This window comes from Papaver somniferum, chromosome 1, assembly GCF_003573695.1.
Source record: "Papaver somniferum cultivar HN1 chromosome 1, ASM357369v1, whole genome shotgun sequence".
Classification (NCBI taxonomy): domain Eukaryota; kingdom Viridiplantae; phylum Streptophyta; class Magnoliopsida; order Ranunculales; family Papaveraceae; genus Papaver; species Papaver somniferum.
The window spans coordinates 114,488,703-114,506,023 of record NC_039358.1 but is presented as its reverse complement, the minus strand read 5'-3'; the positions used below and the strand labels follow the sequence as shown (position 1 = coordinate 114,506,023).

The window sequence follows — 17,321 nt, the reverse complement described above, 5'->3', positions numbered from 1 at the left end:
GGCGAGAATCCCTGCCTCGGTTAAAAAATACGAACATTACTGACCGGTAGATTTTTCCGCCCGTTGATCATCTAACGACTCAGAAGAAAGCGATGCCCCTATCCTCGCCTTGGCGAGTATCTGGAACTCGCTCATTTATGAGCCACTGGATTTTTAATGGACGGAAGAATATGACGGTCATGCATTCCTCCATTTTAATTAAAGGTATCCATTTAGGTACACAATGCATATAAATATCGAGCACATAACTTCATTTAAACCACACCCAATTTCAGTATTGTTCCATCTTTTAATTATAATTTTTCATCTTTCAATTATCAATCTACTCTCATCATCAAAGCCTCGATGTTCGAATTTCGATGCTCCATGGATTATTTCAGAACACTTACGAGAATGAAAGCGAGAGCTAATACGAAATGGACGACTCAGACAACGATGATGCCGTATTAGCGTATCAACAAATTATAGAAAATGCTCATGATTTATATCAACTTATGTCGGTTCAAGTGACATCTAGGGAAATAGTACATAGGGACCGTGTCGCCGCCGATGCCAGAATGATGCAAGACTATTTCAAATGTGTTTACGGGAAGAAAAAATTCCATTGTCGTTTTGGTATGTATCGACCACTATTTCTTCGTATCTTAAATAAAATTATAGAGATGCACCCTGAGTTCGAACAACGTCTCGATGCTGCTGGAATTATGGGTCACTCACCACACACGAAAATGATTGTTGTCATGAAGTGCTTGTGCAAGGAAGTTCCTCCGGATAACATTGAAGATTATACTGCAATGGGTGTGCCTACCATCTACAGGTATCTGAAGAGGTTTCTTGATGCCATGATGTTTGGTTTTAACTATAGATACATGCGTAGGCCCTCACATGATGATACATAAAGGTTGTTGAGAGAGAATGTTGCGCGGGGTTTTCCTGGGATGATAGGAAGTATTGATTTTCTCCACTGGAAATGGAGGGCCTGCCCAGCGTACAGGTCGGGTCAATATTATTTGGACCATAAGAGAGCACCCACGGTCATCTTAGAGGCGTTTGCATCTTTCGATAAATGGTTTTGGTATGGATATTTTGGAAAGCCTGGGTCAAACAATGATATAAATGTTTTGAACCATTCTGATGTGTTTGACAACGTCAATAATGGTATAGCCCCTCGGTTATTACTTGGATGATGGTATATATCCAAGGTATAAAGTACTCGTGGCTGCTTACAAAGAAGCGACCCTAAGTAGAAAATAAAAAAACTTTTCTACACATACCAAGAGGCAAAGAGGAAAGATGTGGAAAGAGCTTTTGGTACTATGAAACGCAAATTTGCTATCGTAAATAATCCTTGTATCTATTGGAAAAAATCATATATGAAGTCAATAATGAGGGGATGCATGATAATGCACAACGCGGTTGTGGAGAACGAGTATCGTGCAGAGGATTGGGTAATAAGGGAGGAACAACCAACTCAACCAGTGGTTGGTGATCTGATAAAGCCCGTCAATGTTCTTGCGGACCCAATTACATGGGAAAGGTTGAGGTTGGATCTGACAAAGCACATTTGGGAGCTTCATGGGGCTGGTTTCCAAGAAAACCCTGTAGACGTCCACATGGATTCAGAAGACGTTGACCCTGAAAATGATACATATCCTCCTAAGGAAGAAGCGGAGGAATACGGGAACTTTTTCGAGGATCGATAATAATAACATGATTTTATTATGATGTTTTTTTAATGTAATATGGTATGGTGTCTTTGTTGTTTCAGTATTTCTTTTAATTTAGGGTGCAGTAGGATTATGTTTGTAACATGTGGGTTGGAGTATTAATTACAAAAGATGGTTTTAACATGTTTGTTAAGGCACTGACTGATTTATTATAATTTGCGGAACTAAGGAGATGGATTGAAGTACAAATAACAAAAGCATTGCAAGGTAACACTTTAATAAACCCTAGATCATTGTCGCCGGTAACGCGACTGCACTTAGAGGTATACCCACAAAACCTTTAAACCCCTAGGTGACCCTAGAGGACGAGTTGTAGTCTCGTGAGGGTTTACTTAGAGGTATACCCCAAAACCTAAATTTATATAACTACTCATCCGAATTTTTTTCGTGGTGGTGGTGGGGGGGGATCACGCCTTGGTGTTATCTCCAGGTTGAACTCCGGTAAATTGGCCTTAAAAATTAAATAGCAGTTGTAGAACTTAAACCAGTATCCTTTCTCTTGCTCATACATTCGTTTTGCAATGTATTCCTGCAACAACATATCAAAATATCAAATTACTGTGGACACGGAGATAACACCCAAAAGATATAGGGAAGAAAAAATAATAATCACTTACGATGTTTGCACAACTAAGTCGAGGGGATTCTGTCTGATATATATTTATTTGATTTGCTACATAAGTTCAGATTGCTCTTTTAATCACGGACACCCTGCATTGAATGGAATTACTATTTCTCTGGTGGTTTGGTACAGTCTCTGTAAATCCATCCATAACTCGGCCCCAAAACTCGCTATTGGTAGTTAAAAGATTTATGTAATCTCCATGTTGTGCAACGGTGACCCACGAACTAATCAAGGCTAAGTCTTCTTGCTCTGTAAAGTTCACCATCATTCAGAAGGCAAAAAAAAAAACACCAAAATAATAATAAAGAAGGGAGATAAGATGAGTATAATCTCTAACTCGGATAAAAGGCTGGCTTGGTTGGATGTGTGTTATTGTGAAAATAAGGATCCTATTTATAAGGGTTTATGAATTATTGATGTTACTGTTTTGTGACACAAAACGAATTAACAACACGATTGCTCACTACACCATAAGGATCTAAATCAAGTACTATTAATTTGAGCTAAAAAGGCTAGTACATTTATCGAAAAAATATTCAGTAAAAAGAAAAACGACAAATTTATTAAAATATGCCATTATCGTTGGGAACACGGTTGCACTTAGCCCGTACAACAATCCTTTAAACCCCAGGTGACTCCAGAGGACGAGTTGTGTCTCGTGAGGGCTTACTTAGAGGTACATCCACAAAACCTTTGATTAAACTAATACAACCGGAAAAAAAGGACATATTACATTATTTATTATTCAACACGAGTATCAAATAATTCGTTTGCGCCGAAATTTCTAAAAGGATGATTCATTTCTGCTTCATATAGGGATAGCGCTGCCACTTGGTCACTATTTGCGAGAGACATACAACGCTTGAATAACTTACAATTTTTCTTCAGTATTGTAATGTGATGCATCAGAGATTGCACCTGCCTATGGTTCTGGTTGCCATTGACAAGAGCAAACTCATCCCTAACTCTGATTCCAGAATTGGCTACTACTCTGATTCATTCCTGCCATTAGGACCACATCTAACACTTTGCAAAAACTTCTAACGTGGTCATTATCTTCCTCATTTGAATATGCCACTGCAGTGAATGTTATTGCAAAAATATATATATATAACTGGACAAACTTGGGGTGAGAAATTATGGTTGAGTGTTTGGGTTTATATAGCATTACTACCTGATAGGATTACTGGTGAAAATGTATAAAGTTGTCATTCCCCTGTTTATGGACATCATGCAAAGCAATAATAGAAGGAAAAGACGAAAGGAAAACGACAACACAAGATAACGTTGAATAGGAAATAGTTTGGTGTTGTCCGAAAACCAATAAATGTTGGCTGAATTATGAGTACATATAACTCATGGATAAGCTTCATTATTAAATTGATGGCCATACATTGTTGTGACAACACAATGTCACACTGCACCATAAATGTAGTGACAACACAATTGCACACTGCACCATAAATTATGCGGAGGGAACTGTTTACAAGTCAAAGATAAATCGAAATATATATAACAAGCAAACAAATTTTTATTAAAGCAAAAAAATCTAACACATTTATTGAAAAAAGTTATCGAAAAAAGAAACAAGACAAATATATTAAAATATGCCATTCTCGCAGGGAACACGGTTACACTTAGCCCGTGCAACAAGAATTTAAACCTTCAGGTGACCCTGGAGGACGAGTTGTGTCTTATGAGGTATTACATAGAGGTACACCCACAAAACCTGTGATTAAACTAATACAACAAAAAAAAATTATTAAAAATACAACCACGTTATTCGGTTTTATATGACAGTGCCAAATAATTCGTTTGAGCCGGAGTGTTTAAACGGACGCATTTGTTCCGCTTCATACATGGTCATTGCCATATCCTTATCACCATTTGCAAGAACAACGTACTGCCTAAAGATACTACAATACCTCTTTACTATGGTAAGCCGGTGTAGGAGTGGTTCGAGATCCCTATAGGTATAATTGCCATTTGTACGATTAAAATCGTCAGTAACTTGACACCAACATCGCCTTCCCGATGAAACATTTCCCTCATCTAAAACTTTGCAATAGCATCGGACCAGGGAATAATCCTCCGCAAGTGAAAAGGCAGGCATTTCTGTGGTGATTCTAACATGAATATAATATGGAACAACACAAGTTTGGGATAAAGAGGTTAGACTGACTGGTTGGGTTTATATAGATGTGATGTGATCGCCGTCGTATGCGTCAAAAATAATTTCACTTTCTTACTCAACTAAATTTAAATGAAGTATGTGTAAGAAGGAGTTCGTTCCCACAGAGAGGCTTTTCTTGTTATCAAATTTCAGTTCTTAGTAACCAAAGGGGGATTTTTATTTATCAATGCAATAAAAATAAATTGCAAGCAATAAAATATGAAAGTAATCAATAAGAAGAAGATATTGGTCACGGGATAGTATCATTCACAAACATGTATTTTCATCAATGACTAGAATTGAAATTTTAATCTCTCATTTATCAAAAGTCCTAGGATATCTTGATCGCAAGAGTATCCCGTTTATTTCCCGATTTTATCACAAACGACATTAAAAGATGTTATTGTGAAATCTACCTAGAAAGCAACCTAAAGTGTAAAAGCACAATTAAGTTTAACTCCCTAAGAGCAATAAGTTCTATGAAATAAGACTAATCAATGCAAACAAACGTGTAACAGCACTAATTCGTTTTAACAAAGGTTATGATTCATATGTGACTAGTAGGATATATCACTACAAGCACTACTCACATTTATGCTACTTGTAATCAGGAATTATCACTTTTTCGTATAATAACCCTAATCTAGCAATAGAGATGAAGACTAAGCTAATTGATTCCAAACTCAACCAAACTAGCATTCCAATCATAAAACAATATAAACCATGAATCATAAACAATAAAGTTGAGACAAAACTAATCCATTGATTTAAATATCATGCTTGAGAAATCAACTTTTATCCCATAACCAATAATAGTATTTAATTACTCATAGCTTTTGAGTTCATCATAATCATAATCAAAAATAAATTGAAGAAGATGAAAAATAAACGAAAGCAAACCCTAGTCTCGCTCTCCTCCAAACTCCAAGTAGAAAAAAAAAATCGTGATATAAACATGTAGAAAACTTTCCCTTTTGTAGCTCTTCTTGTTTCAAAAACTAGGTCTCTTCAAAGCCCAAAGTCCAAGGTCCAAGTGGTCCACCAAGCCCATGTGTGTGAAAAACCCATGTAAAAATCTTGCCAAAAATATATCGCCGGAAAACTGGTATCATCGGTCGGAAATTGGCCGGAAAATAGCTCAGGTGACCGGCAAACTCTACCCGGTCACCGGTCAAACGAGTCAGCCAACACGGTCAAGCACAGTGAGTCACACTGAGTCAAGACCGATTCAAATCAGCTGATCCCATGAGTCAGAATCGAGTCAGCTAGTCAAGTGAGCTAACTGGGCTGACTTGTCTGAGTTAGTGTTGGCCAAGACCATTGCATAGGCCTGAATTGTGATGCACAATCATTCACCACTTGATCATTCATATACAGCTGCTCCTTACAGTCATCTATTTAGCATCAGAAATCTTCATTTGTCACTCTAACTTGCCAATTCCAGCTCATTTCACAACAGCAGCAACCCTCAACCTGAGTCTGCAACCACCATCTACACAATTAGGCCATTAGCACCAGCTTGCACCTTGTCACAAACCCATCGTTGTGCATCACTGCCTGCTTCGACCCATAGCAACATAACTGCACTGACTCAATTTCTTCCTACAACTTCATCATTGCCTAGAGCCATTCTCACACAGAATCAAACAACCAGTGACCAGTCTCATCTCCACTTCTATAACTGTAGCTCTACTATCTCAGCCTTGCAAACACTGCATTACCTCAACTCATAGCACCAGCCTCATTCAAAGAACACCCAGCACATTTAGCTCTTGACTGTAATCCTTGCTATACTCAAAAACCTGCAACCTAACATGCATCTATCACTGCATTCCAACAACAACACCACCAATTCCTTGCTTGACTCATAACAGACAACATCACTACCATTGTTGCATCTTCCTTAGGCCACGTGCAATTCAGTCCCAGCTATTGCCTTCAAAAAACCAATCCCATCGCCAGAAAACCCATATTATGCAGCTTCATTGTCTTAGCACCACCTGACACAACCACCTCTTTCCATTGCAGTTCAAGCTCAACCCAGAACTCAAGCTTCGATACAAGCTGCAGAACATTCCTAGTTCACCTGCAACTACAACTCGTCTATTTCCACAGCTCAAGCCATCTCAGTAGCAGCAACAATGACAAGTTAGCTCCTCCATTATAGCAACAACACCAATGTCTTCTTCATTCATTTACTGTTCAGCTCACCACCAGCTCCATATTCTTGGTAGAACCCCACCAGAACAACCATATTTATGACTGCAATGTAACATGCCTGCAATCTCAGTTAGCACCCAATCTTCTCAACCAATTCTAGCACCACCTCCATCTTCCCTGTAAATTCAGTTTGAAATAAGCCTAACATTCATCTACAAAATCCATTTCGACAATACCCATTTGTCCGCAGCTTCAATTAACCATTATCAGACTTAAATCATCAACCATTCAGTTCAATCCATTAACAACAGCACCAACAGTTTCATTACCCTGCTCCTGAACTGCTCACAACCATCTCAACTGCATCCATTGCATCTCAGACTCAATCTAGCTCAACCACCACTGCTCAAGCATCAATTCTCATCTCCAGTTCAGACTTCATCCATTACAGATCTCCAGTTGTATTATCTTAGCAATTCAGACCTGACTCAAGTATCAGTTCACAACTCCACCTGCAATCAATGGCACCAGCATCAATCCTGCAGCTTCACAACACCACATAAACAGCAGCAGCATCAATTTGTTCTTCTGCTTCAATACCGCCAACTTCAGTTCCTTATCAAAAAGCTCCATCTTACCTGCACCTGCAACTCACTCTTGAACAGTAATCACCATTTCTCCTCCAACATCACCTGAAACTGAAACTTCATCCATTCTGCATCAGCACAACCACTTCATATCAGTGTCCCTGTAACTTCCAACCCCTTGCATACACTGAACCCATGACCATCAGCATTCCAACACAATCTGTAGCTTTGCAGCTCAATTTCACCACTTTATCCTTCACTGAACTACTCCAATTCGATCCAGAAAACCCTAATTTCGCTTTCAGAAGTCATAACCCTGGTAAATCTCCAACTTTATCTTGTTGTGATTCAATTTCGAGTGAAACCCAAAATTCTTCATCATCAACAGATTCACATCCCTTAATTCCATCCTTCTAACTCGAACTCAAGAACTGACCTAACTTTCAGATAACCCCAAGTTCACAATTCTGATTCAATTTCCTTGTTGTTTCTTCTTTCTTACTGGATCCGGCTTCAGAACCTTCCATAACCCCTCTGATCAGTTCTATCACGAGCAGCGGCATCTCCTCAATCGATTCAATCAACAGCCACAGAAAATCTGCTCTCATCTCACTGTTTCTCGGTCTCTAACAACCGCCATGGGTTTCTCTCGAGTTTGAAGGGGATAATGATTGAGAATTCATTTTCTCTCAAATCCATGGGTGTAATAACAAGAATTACTACAGACACCCAGAATCCGGATAAGGGCTGCCCATATTTCATTTAGCCTGTCATTTTTAAGGAACTGACAAACTTCATCAATCTTTGGCTCATAACTTTCTTGTATGACGTCGTAGTGACCTCATTCCTTCCCCGCTGGCTTCGTATTTCCGTTCTCTTCAAGGTGATAAGAAGAAATCCAAGATTTGAGCGAGTTCCACTTCTTTTTGCTCCAACGACTCCAAAACACCTATAAAACTCAAAACTAAACATAAGAAATGCAATTCACAAGGATAATAACAAAGAAAGCATAAATACTAGATATAAAATTAGGTGTTTTACAACATCTATCAAATTCTCCCACACTTAGACTTTGCTAGTCCTCGAGCAAATCAAACAAAACAATTTTAAAGGATACATACAACTCACATGAGGGTTTACTAGAGATATACCCACAAAACCTACAATTCCAACTTACTAGTTCTCCGTAATGATAGCATCCAACGCGCTAAGAAGACATAAAGATTCTGAACACTAGTCATAAGAAGTTAGACACATAAATGAACACAATCTCATCCTTAAAAGTTGAGAGAGAAATAACCATCCCTTCTCGAAAGTAATTCGGGTTCGGAGTGATCAAAAGTCTCGACTCTGCCTCACAAGAAAGGGTTTTATGATATTGATCTCAATAATAAACAACTTTTTATGGGTCACACATGTGTCCAGGTAGGAGTGAAGAGAGAATCCTGCGACACCTTGAATGGTAGGAAGGAAAAACCCTCCGAATTGTTTTGAAAAGCCATATCTTTTATTCATTTTGAAAACCCTTTTTCTGACGATCTCTAAGAAAGGAAATCAACCACTTAACGAAGATGGGAATATGCTTACTTACCTCGTTATCCGTTCGGCGTGCAGTTAGCACCACTCTCACATCATCCATAGAAACGTCTTCGGTCTTCAATCCTTGTCTTCATCTTCGTCTTCGGTCTTCAACTCTTGATGATAACTCTTGAACTTCGTAGAATCTTGACAATGTGATTCTTTCCTCTAATTCCTTGTTGCTTGAAACTTCATTACACATATTTTTTCTTCCATTGGCTTTATTGAATGAATACAAAACCAAAAACGAACTAAACAAACCAAAATATGATGCAATGATTTTTTTTTCTCTTTTCTTTTTCATTTTTTTTTGAAATGCAAGATAAATAAAGTAAAAACAAAAACAAACAAAAAAATTAAAACTAATGATGGACCTAATAAACTTTTCTCTTGTCTCTTGTCTCTTTTTTTTAGACAAGAGAAAATAAAATACAAATTAACAAATAAAAATAAAGATAAAATAAAATACAAAGGCCACGGTGTAAGTACTTTACCGCTCGATTCTTCACAACTTGTATGTCTCGATATCATAAACTTCTTGACTCTCATCTTGATAATATTCGCTCTCGTACAATAGTCTTCAACTTGTAAAAATTATGCTCCTTGTCTTGTTGCTATACTTGAATCTGAAATACGCTTATTTCTGTATTGTTTCTTGTAAACCTAAAACGTCTTCAACTTTCCTTCGAATTTTTGATGCTCCTCTTGTTGATGATGATGGTGTTTCTATGGATCTGTTGGTGTAGAGAGAGATTGTAGTTGCAGGAAATCCCACACTACACCCCTCACAAGATTTCATTAACATTCAACTCATTTTTAGATTAACAATCCTAATTTTATTGATGAATCTTTAAACAATCTTACAAGAAAAGATAAAGGAATCAAGAATAACCACTGCTCTAAATTTTCTCTCTCCTATTTACTTGCTTCTCACTCAAAAAAGATCTCCCTTCTTCCTTTACAACTGAACGGCTATTTATAGGAAATTGCATAGTGGATGACAGCTAATCTGTCATTTATTTTCGGATATGATTTGCGACATTATCGCAACCTTATAAATATCAATATCGCAAAACTTCCTTATTTCGCAGGACCGTCACACTTTTCTCATGATTTGGCTGATGTCGTCTATTATGTTGTTTCTGAAGTTGTTCTACGACACTGTCGTGTCGTGTTGTTAATAATTTCGCTGAGGCATTATTGCTGCGAGATTCTGATCCTACATCTTGCCTCTTCTCATATCTTCTCTGCGAAGTAGAGAACGATGTGAGAAATGCCGCAGCTATCCATCACTTCATATTCTGCATTTATCACATGTATCTTTTCTCCCATCTGTTTCTTGACACGTCTTCTGTAACCGCTGCTTTTCAACCGCTCACGTCTTTTCGCATTAATTGTGTTAATCTTATCGAAAATCTCTTCTTTTCAACCGCTCACATCTTTTCGCATTAATTGTGTTTATCTTCTCGAAAATCTCCTCTATATATACTCTTCTCACTTTCCCTTTTCTTCTTTTTTACTCTCTTTTTCATCTTCTCTGCAACTTCATCATTTTCTCCGTAAATTCCTCTGCTGTAATTTTTCTTCTATCTTCCTTCTTCAATCTTCTTAATTCTTCGTCCATTCCCATACTCTATATTCAGATATGCCTCCAAGTGGTCAAAAACATGAGAAAACCTTAAAGGACATTCAAAAAGATCTTGCCGAGAAAGGTTTCACACTTTCTACCAATCCTGGTGAAAGTGCCAAATCAATTCTTTCTATCAAACTTTTCTGTGATCAACATTGTGATGATCAATCAATCATAGTTTCGCTGGTTCAAATTCTCGCAGGTCTCCCCATTCCTCTTTATCACCCAGATATTCCTCTGTTCTATGAAATTCTCGCTCACTCGGGATTTTCGCGAGCTATCTTCCAATTGAGTGGGGATTGCATCCGTCTGATGCTGGAGCTCGCTAACCGTGGTGCTGGTAAAGGGTCTCTTTATTCCAAAGAACTTAGGGATCCTAAATTCATAGATCTAGAGATAGTCGCTGAGAAGTATACAGTAGCGAATTTCTTCGAAAATTATGAATTAATATCCATGAAGAAATAGAATACTCGCTGGGGTATTCGCTTGAAAAGGAAGGATGTTATTGCTGAAGATAAAATGCTCATGCATAACATTGATTGGCACTCTGGTAAGAACACAACCCCTCGCCAATCCAAAGATGATAAATGGTGCGTTTTTCCCTTGATGCTGAAAGGACCTTACATTGCTGGGTCAAATGTTCTTCCTGAGAATCTCGCTACTTATCAACCTTGGGTATTCTCTTGGATCGAAAAGAAGAAAGAGGTATGTTTCTTCCAGTTTCGCCCACTTTACATTTCTTTATTTTTCTTTATTATTTTGTTTGCTGATTCTTGCGACATTCTACAGATCCAGAAATTGAAAGATAGCTACCGCAGGACTGGGAAGGCTAATACCTTGTTAGCTTTTCGCTCATACACAGATGAGGTAAGAAATATTCTATTATGATTTTAAACAATATATTGTTGCCTCTATTTCTTATTTCTATCTGTGTGTGAAGGTTATCGCTGAAATAGAAGAGCCTGCCAATGTTGCGAAGACTGGTGATAAAGGCAAAGGTGCTATTCGCAGGGAAAAACCAACTGCTCCTCCTTCAAAAAAGAGAAAAATCCGTTCTTCCTCTCCTTAAAATACTCCTTCTCATGAAAACTCCGAGAGTGATGAGGATGATGAGGATAATGATAACTCTGCTGCAAATGAAGATTCTCCATATGATTCTTCTATGGCTAAGCTCTCTGGCATCTTTTCTGATTCTTGGAAAGGAATGGGAGATAGTCAACTCGCTAATACCTGCAAAGCTCTCGCCATCATTTGCGATGTTCCTTTATTGGATGGTGATAGTTCTCTTCGCGGAGTTTCTAGATCGATGACTCCCAACTTCCTGCATTCTCTTAATAGTCTGGTATGCTTTCGTCTTTTTACTTCTTCATTATTGTAACTCAAAATCTCTTTCTATTTTAATACTTTTTACATTTTCTCGCAGGCTGGAAAAGCTTCTTTCGCTGTTGCCTCAGATTTGGAGAGGAGACGCGAAATTCTTGAAAAGAAGAATCTTCAATTTCGTACGAAGAATGAAGAACTGGAAACTGAAGCTAAGGGTCTTCGTGAGAAGAATGAACAATTAGAAGCTGAAGTTAAAGGTCTTCGCGAGAAGAAAAAACAACTGGAAACCGACATTTCTTCGCAAAGGAACAAAATTTCTACTCTTCAAAAATCTAATAATCAGCTCTATGGTATGCAATTTTTCTCCTTTCCTTTCATTCATTCATCCTATTGTCTTATCTTATTTGATTAATCCTTTTTGCATACATTTATGGTCTTTCTGATGAAGCCATCCTTCTTCATTCATTTCCCGATGCCCTAGATAATGACACTCTTCTTGAACATCTTAATAAATCTTTGAATAGTTTCTCTAATGATAAAATTTCATCTCTGCCTTTGAATGAACTTAAATCCAAATTTCGCCTCTTAGAGATTGATCTAGTTTAGGTTTAGCCAACCAATTTAAACGTTTTTATCTCAATTCTAAAGAGAAGATCAATGAATTAAGAACCAAGATTAGCAAACTTATAGATGATAAAGATCGTATCTCTGATCAAGGTGTTAAGGCTTTGGCGAAATTCCAAGGAACTCTTCTTGAGGTTCAACTTGAACGAGATGAAGCCAGTCGTCAAAATTCCGTGCTTAGCGAGAGAGCAAACCAAGTTCGTTCTCGTCTTCTTATAAATAGTGATGATGAGTTCGCTTGGGCTGTGATAAGATTGGATAACGCCAGAAAAGATTTAGGTGTAAATGTTAGTCTCCAAGTTGAGCATACAGACTTGATTAGAGATATGATTTCTGAGAGAGAAGGTCATTAACTGTTTTCCTTTATTAATCTTTGGTTTTTCACGAGTTTTTATCAAGTTACTGACTAATTTCTATATGCTTCGCAGAATCTGAGAGTAGATATCGCTAAAGAGTTGAGGAACTTGAAGCTGAAAAAGAGGAACTCGCAAAGAATCTTTCTTCTCGCAACGACAAATATTCTAGATTAAAGAATCAAATCAAGATCACTGTTGTGAACTCTAAGAACGACGCTCTGCATTTTCGCAATCAAACTATTCAAATGGTTTGTGATGACCATAGTATTCCTCACTCTGATTATCCTTGTCTCTTGGAGGAGATCCCAAAGAACATTCCTAGTCTGACCATCTCTGATAGCGAAGCTAATGATGAAGAATCTGATGGTGATGAAGGTTCTGATGGAGATAAAGGTTCTGATGCAGATGAAGAAGAGAACAAGTTTGATGAAGATGATGAAGAATCAACTAAAAAGTAGTCTTTGTTTCTTTCTTTGATCTTCTGTAATACTTGTACATTTATCCCTTCTTTTTGTATATTTGCGAATTCTTTTGGTTCCCGATATTCCTTAATATATGAGTTTCTTTCATTTCGACTTGCATTCATTAAAACAATTCTTCCTTGCAATACGGTTAATCAACATAATCATTAATTTTTGAATTTTTGCATAAATCTATCATGTGGAGACAAATAACATTTTCTAATTTCATTCATTCCCATACTTGCCTCTGTTAATTGTATCCAAATGAGAGATTTTGCAGATTTTTCTTATTTTGTGCCTCAACTTCGCAGTTTTTTATGTATAATTTCGCAATCATATGCGAAGTGAATTTTGATTCTTTTCAAAATCTCATTCCTGTGTGGTCTTATTTTTCCTTCCTAGTTAAAGGTCTTATTATGCCACCTCTTGTCATTGCGACAAAATCGCAGGATGTCCTTGCACTTTCATGCAAAAACCCATTGATCTTGCCTTAAATTTTTTCTTTGTATTATTGCCTCTCCAGGATTGTTGCGACAATATGACATGCCTAAATTTTCTTGCGAAAATAAAGCCCCATGACATTGCCGTCTTGCGACGAAATCGCAGAACGTCTTCGCACTTTCATGCGAAAACCCATTGATCTCGTCTTATCTTTCTCTTTAGTATTATTGCCTCTTCAGGATTGTCGCACAAATATGACAAGTCTTAATACCCTTGCGGGTAAAAAGCCTCATGACATTTGCGTCTGAAGACACTTATCAGCTCCCTAATGGAGGGTGCCGCCCTTATCTCCCCCCTGGCTTCCCCTTCAAGGAGGCGTACCTCTACCATACAAGGTTGGATCCTCCCATCCGGTCTTAACAACAACCAGTTGTTTTCGCAGCCTCTTATCCCTTTTACCTATAGGGTTTATGGTTACGAGACTGCACCCTAATTGGGGTTTTCTTCGGGCCGAGTGCAGTATAAGCCAAGACTTGTCAAGAATGGCAAGGTACGATCCAGAAGCCCCTGGCACTCTTGACTCAACCGTGTACCTCGGAGCCTTGTTCAGATTCTGCACTCCTTGGGAGAGTCCTTATTACCTTAGTCGCCCAACCCAAGTCATATGCTTAAGATGAGAATCCAAGGTGCCTCTCCCGGATGGGCTTTATTGACCCCAAATCTCCATGACTAAGGTTCCGGTGGCGGTGTAGCCTTTCCCTGAGCCATGCAACAGGTACCCCCTTATATGACGTACTTTAGGACTTACATTTGCCTCTTGCGATATTGTATTCGCGAACTAGGGTGTACGCCACAAAGGTTCGCCCCTTTCTATTTTGTCATTGTTCTCTGATTGTCTTTTGTAGAATTCATTATCTCTGCGAGATTCTCGCACATCATCACATCGTATTTGAACTTCTCAATCTGTTTTTTATCATTCCGTAAAATGTACTTTTGAGAATTTTATCTGTTGCGAGAGTGTCGCAACAAATCAATCATTCATACACTTCTTATTTTTATTACCTTTGCCATTCTCTGCTTCTTTGTTATTTTCTGCTACTGCTTCCTTGGTAGTGGTATGTTCACCATTTCTTATTCTGAGCTAGCATTAGTTTCGCAACATTTCTTCTTCTTTTCGTTCGATTGCATCCACCATCAATCTCTCACTTCTTTGTGTCTCTTTTATTTTGCGTCGCTAACTTTCCTTCTTGTTTGCTCTTCTTTCGCAGGAGTCTACCTCAGTTTCGTAACATTTCTTTCCTTCAACCCAATCTCCTTTTATGATTCCTATACCGCTGGGGTGAGGGAATTTGATGCACTGGTGGAAAGTTGAAGCTACACCTAGAATCCCATGTTGCCAAAGTCGACCAATTGATGCATTGTAGGGTGACTATACGTCAACAACACAGAACATCATTTCAGAAGATATTCCCTTCAATGGAATTCGCATAGTAATCTCCCCTTTAGGCTTGTTGGCAGTACCATTAAAACCATATATCTTATATGCTGATGGTATAAGATCATCATCTCTCCCTCCCATGGTTTTATAAGTATGATAGAATAAGATGTTCACAGAGCTTCCGGTATCGATTAGAATCCTAGTAATTGCCCATGAGTCTTCATCTTCATCATCTTCATCTTCTTTCGGTTTTGGATTAATTTATAATTTTACCACTAATAGATTGTCATGTACTTCTCCACCTTCAGGGACTTCTTCTACGGTAAAAGAAATAGTTTGTTTCTGTCATTCCTCTGGCGGCGAGATTTTCGCAATATTCATAATTTCTCTTCCATCATTTTCTCTTGCGAACACTCTACTCAAAACATTGTCATGAAAATCTTCAATTATCTTGTATGAATGTACAATAGAGTGACAGAATAGATTCTTTGCTTTTGCACCAACTTCTACGAAGAATGTTTCCTTTTCTTTTACCGTGTTACTCTGTGATGCTCTAATGGTGGTGGCGGCAATAGTTGAGATTGTGGATGCCCTACCAGAAAGTGGTTTAGCTTTCCTTGATCTATCATTCTAAGAATAATTCTCTTTGGATTTCTGCAATCATTTGTAGTATGTCCATGGAAATGATGATAAGAACAGAACTCATGACTTCTGTTGCTTGGAGGTGGTTCAGTTCCCATGTTCCATGGTATCGGTATATTCTCCATCAAAATTATAGCTTCCCATATTTTCTCCACACTTGCATTCAGAGGTGGCATCTTGATTTCTTCCCATACTACCTTGTGACCTCCTTGTCCTCTATTATAATTTTGTCTTTGACCTCCATAGGTTTCTTGCGGCTGATCCAGTCTTTGAATCTTATTATTTCCACCAAGATTGTAGAAATTTCTTTCTCTTTCATACCCCTCTTGATCTCGGCTTCCCATAGCCACCAATTTCTGTTGATTGTTGCCTGTCACCTTTTCTTGTTGTCCTTGCGAAGTGCTCGCCACTGTGTTTATTAGTTTGGGTAATAAGCTTGCATTTGCTGCTTGTGAACTGGTATTCACAATTGGATATGAGTCCATATCATTTTGCCTTTCCTCTAGAGAAATATACTCTTCCTGAAGTTCTCGCAGTTCGGTCATTGTGATGGTGCTCTTGATTCTGAAAATTTGGATATATAATAGATTGGTTGCGAACATAGCATTGATAAATGACAAGTATCTCTCATCCACACGGCCAGCCATCTCACCACACATAGTCCTCCACCTTTTGGTCAGATGCTTCAGACTTTCACCAATCCTTTGTTTTAATCCAAACACATCTTCAATACCAGGTCGCGAATAATTGCTACTTGTATATGCCTCCAAGAATGTGGTCTGCAAATGATTGAAAGATGTTATTGTATTTTTTGGTAAACCTTCGAACCATTTCAACGCCTCTCCTGTTAGACTGGATGCAAAATATTTGCACAATACGACATCATGATTTTCCCACTGTAACATGCATCTCACATAGGCTTTGATGTGTTGAATTTCACAAATTGTTCCATCAAAGATGTTGGTTAATGCGGGAAAATTGCATTTCGGAGGTATTCCTCCTAGTTGTACTTCTCTTGTAAATGGAGTTTTCACAGCTTCTTCTATAGCTTCATCTAATTGTCTTCTGCCTACTTCTCCTCTATTATTTAGCATTCCTCTCATTTCTTCCAATTCTTTTAAGATTTGTTTATTTACGCCTGAATTTTGATCCATTGGTCTTTTTTAATTTCACCTCCCTTCTACTGCGTTCATGTCTTTCTTCTCTCGTGAAATTTTGCATTTCTTCTTCATCATCCTCATCTCGTCTTCTCCTGCGATTCTCTTCCTCATCTCTATCTTGAATTCGCATATGATGATGTCTCTCATTTTCCCCTCCATGATTTTGTTCATTTCTTATCAATTCCATTCGTTGTCTTTCAGCCATCCTCTGTACTCTATCATACTCTTCATTGAGATTACCGTTATTCCGGTTTTGTGTACGCCTTCTTTCTCGATTGTCGTGATTGTTCTGGCGAATTTTCTCCTGAAGCTCTTGTTCTTCCATTTCCGCTCTCAATCTTTCACGTTCGCAAATTAAACGTGCTTGTTCAGCATAGTGTCTTTCAATTTCTTCTT

At 38.1% G+C, this 17,321-nt stretch overlaps 1 protein-coding gene across 1 annotated transcript; it reads left to right on the top strand.

The window, feature by feature from the left end:
* The first annotated feature begins 416 nt into the window (after positions 1-416).
* LOC113349462 lies at positions 417-899 on the top strand. The gene has a single exon (XM_026593439.1). The coding sequence runs from the start codon at positions 417-419 to the stop codon at positions 897-899; it is 483 nt and encodes a 160-aa protein (XP_026449224.1).
* Positions 900-17,321: the final 16,422 nt, after the last annotated feature.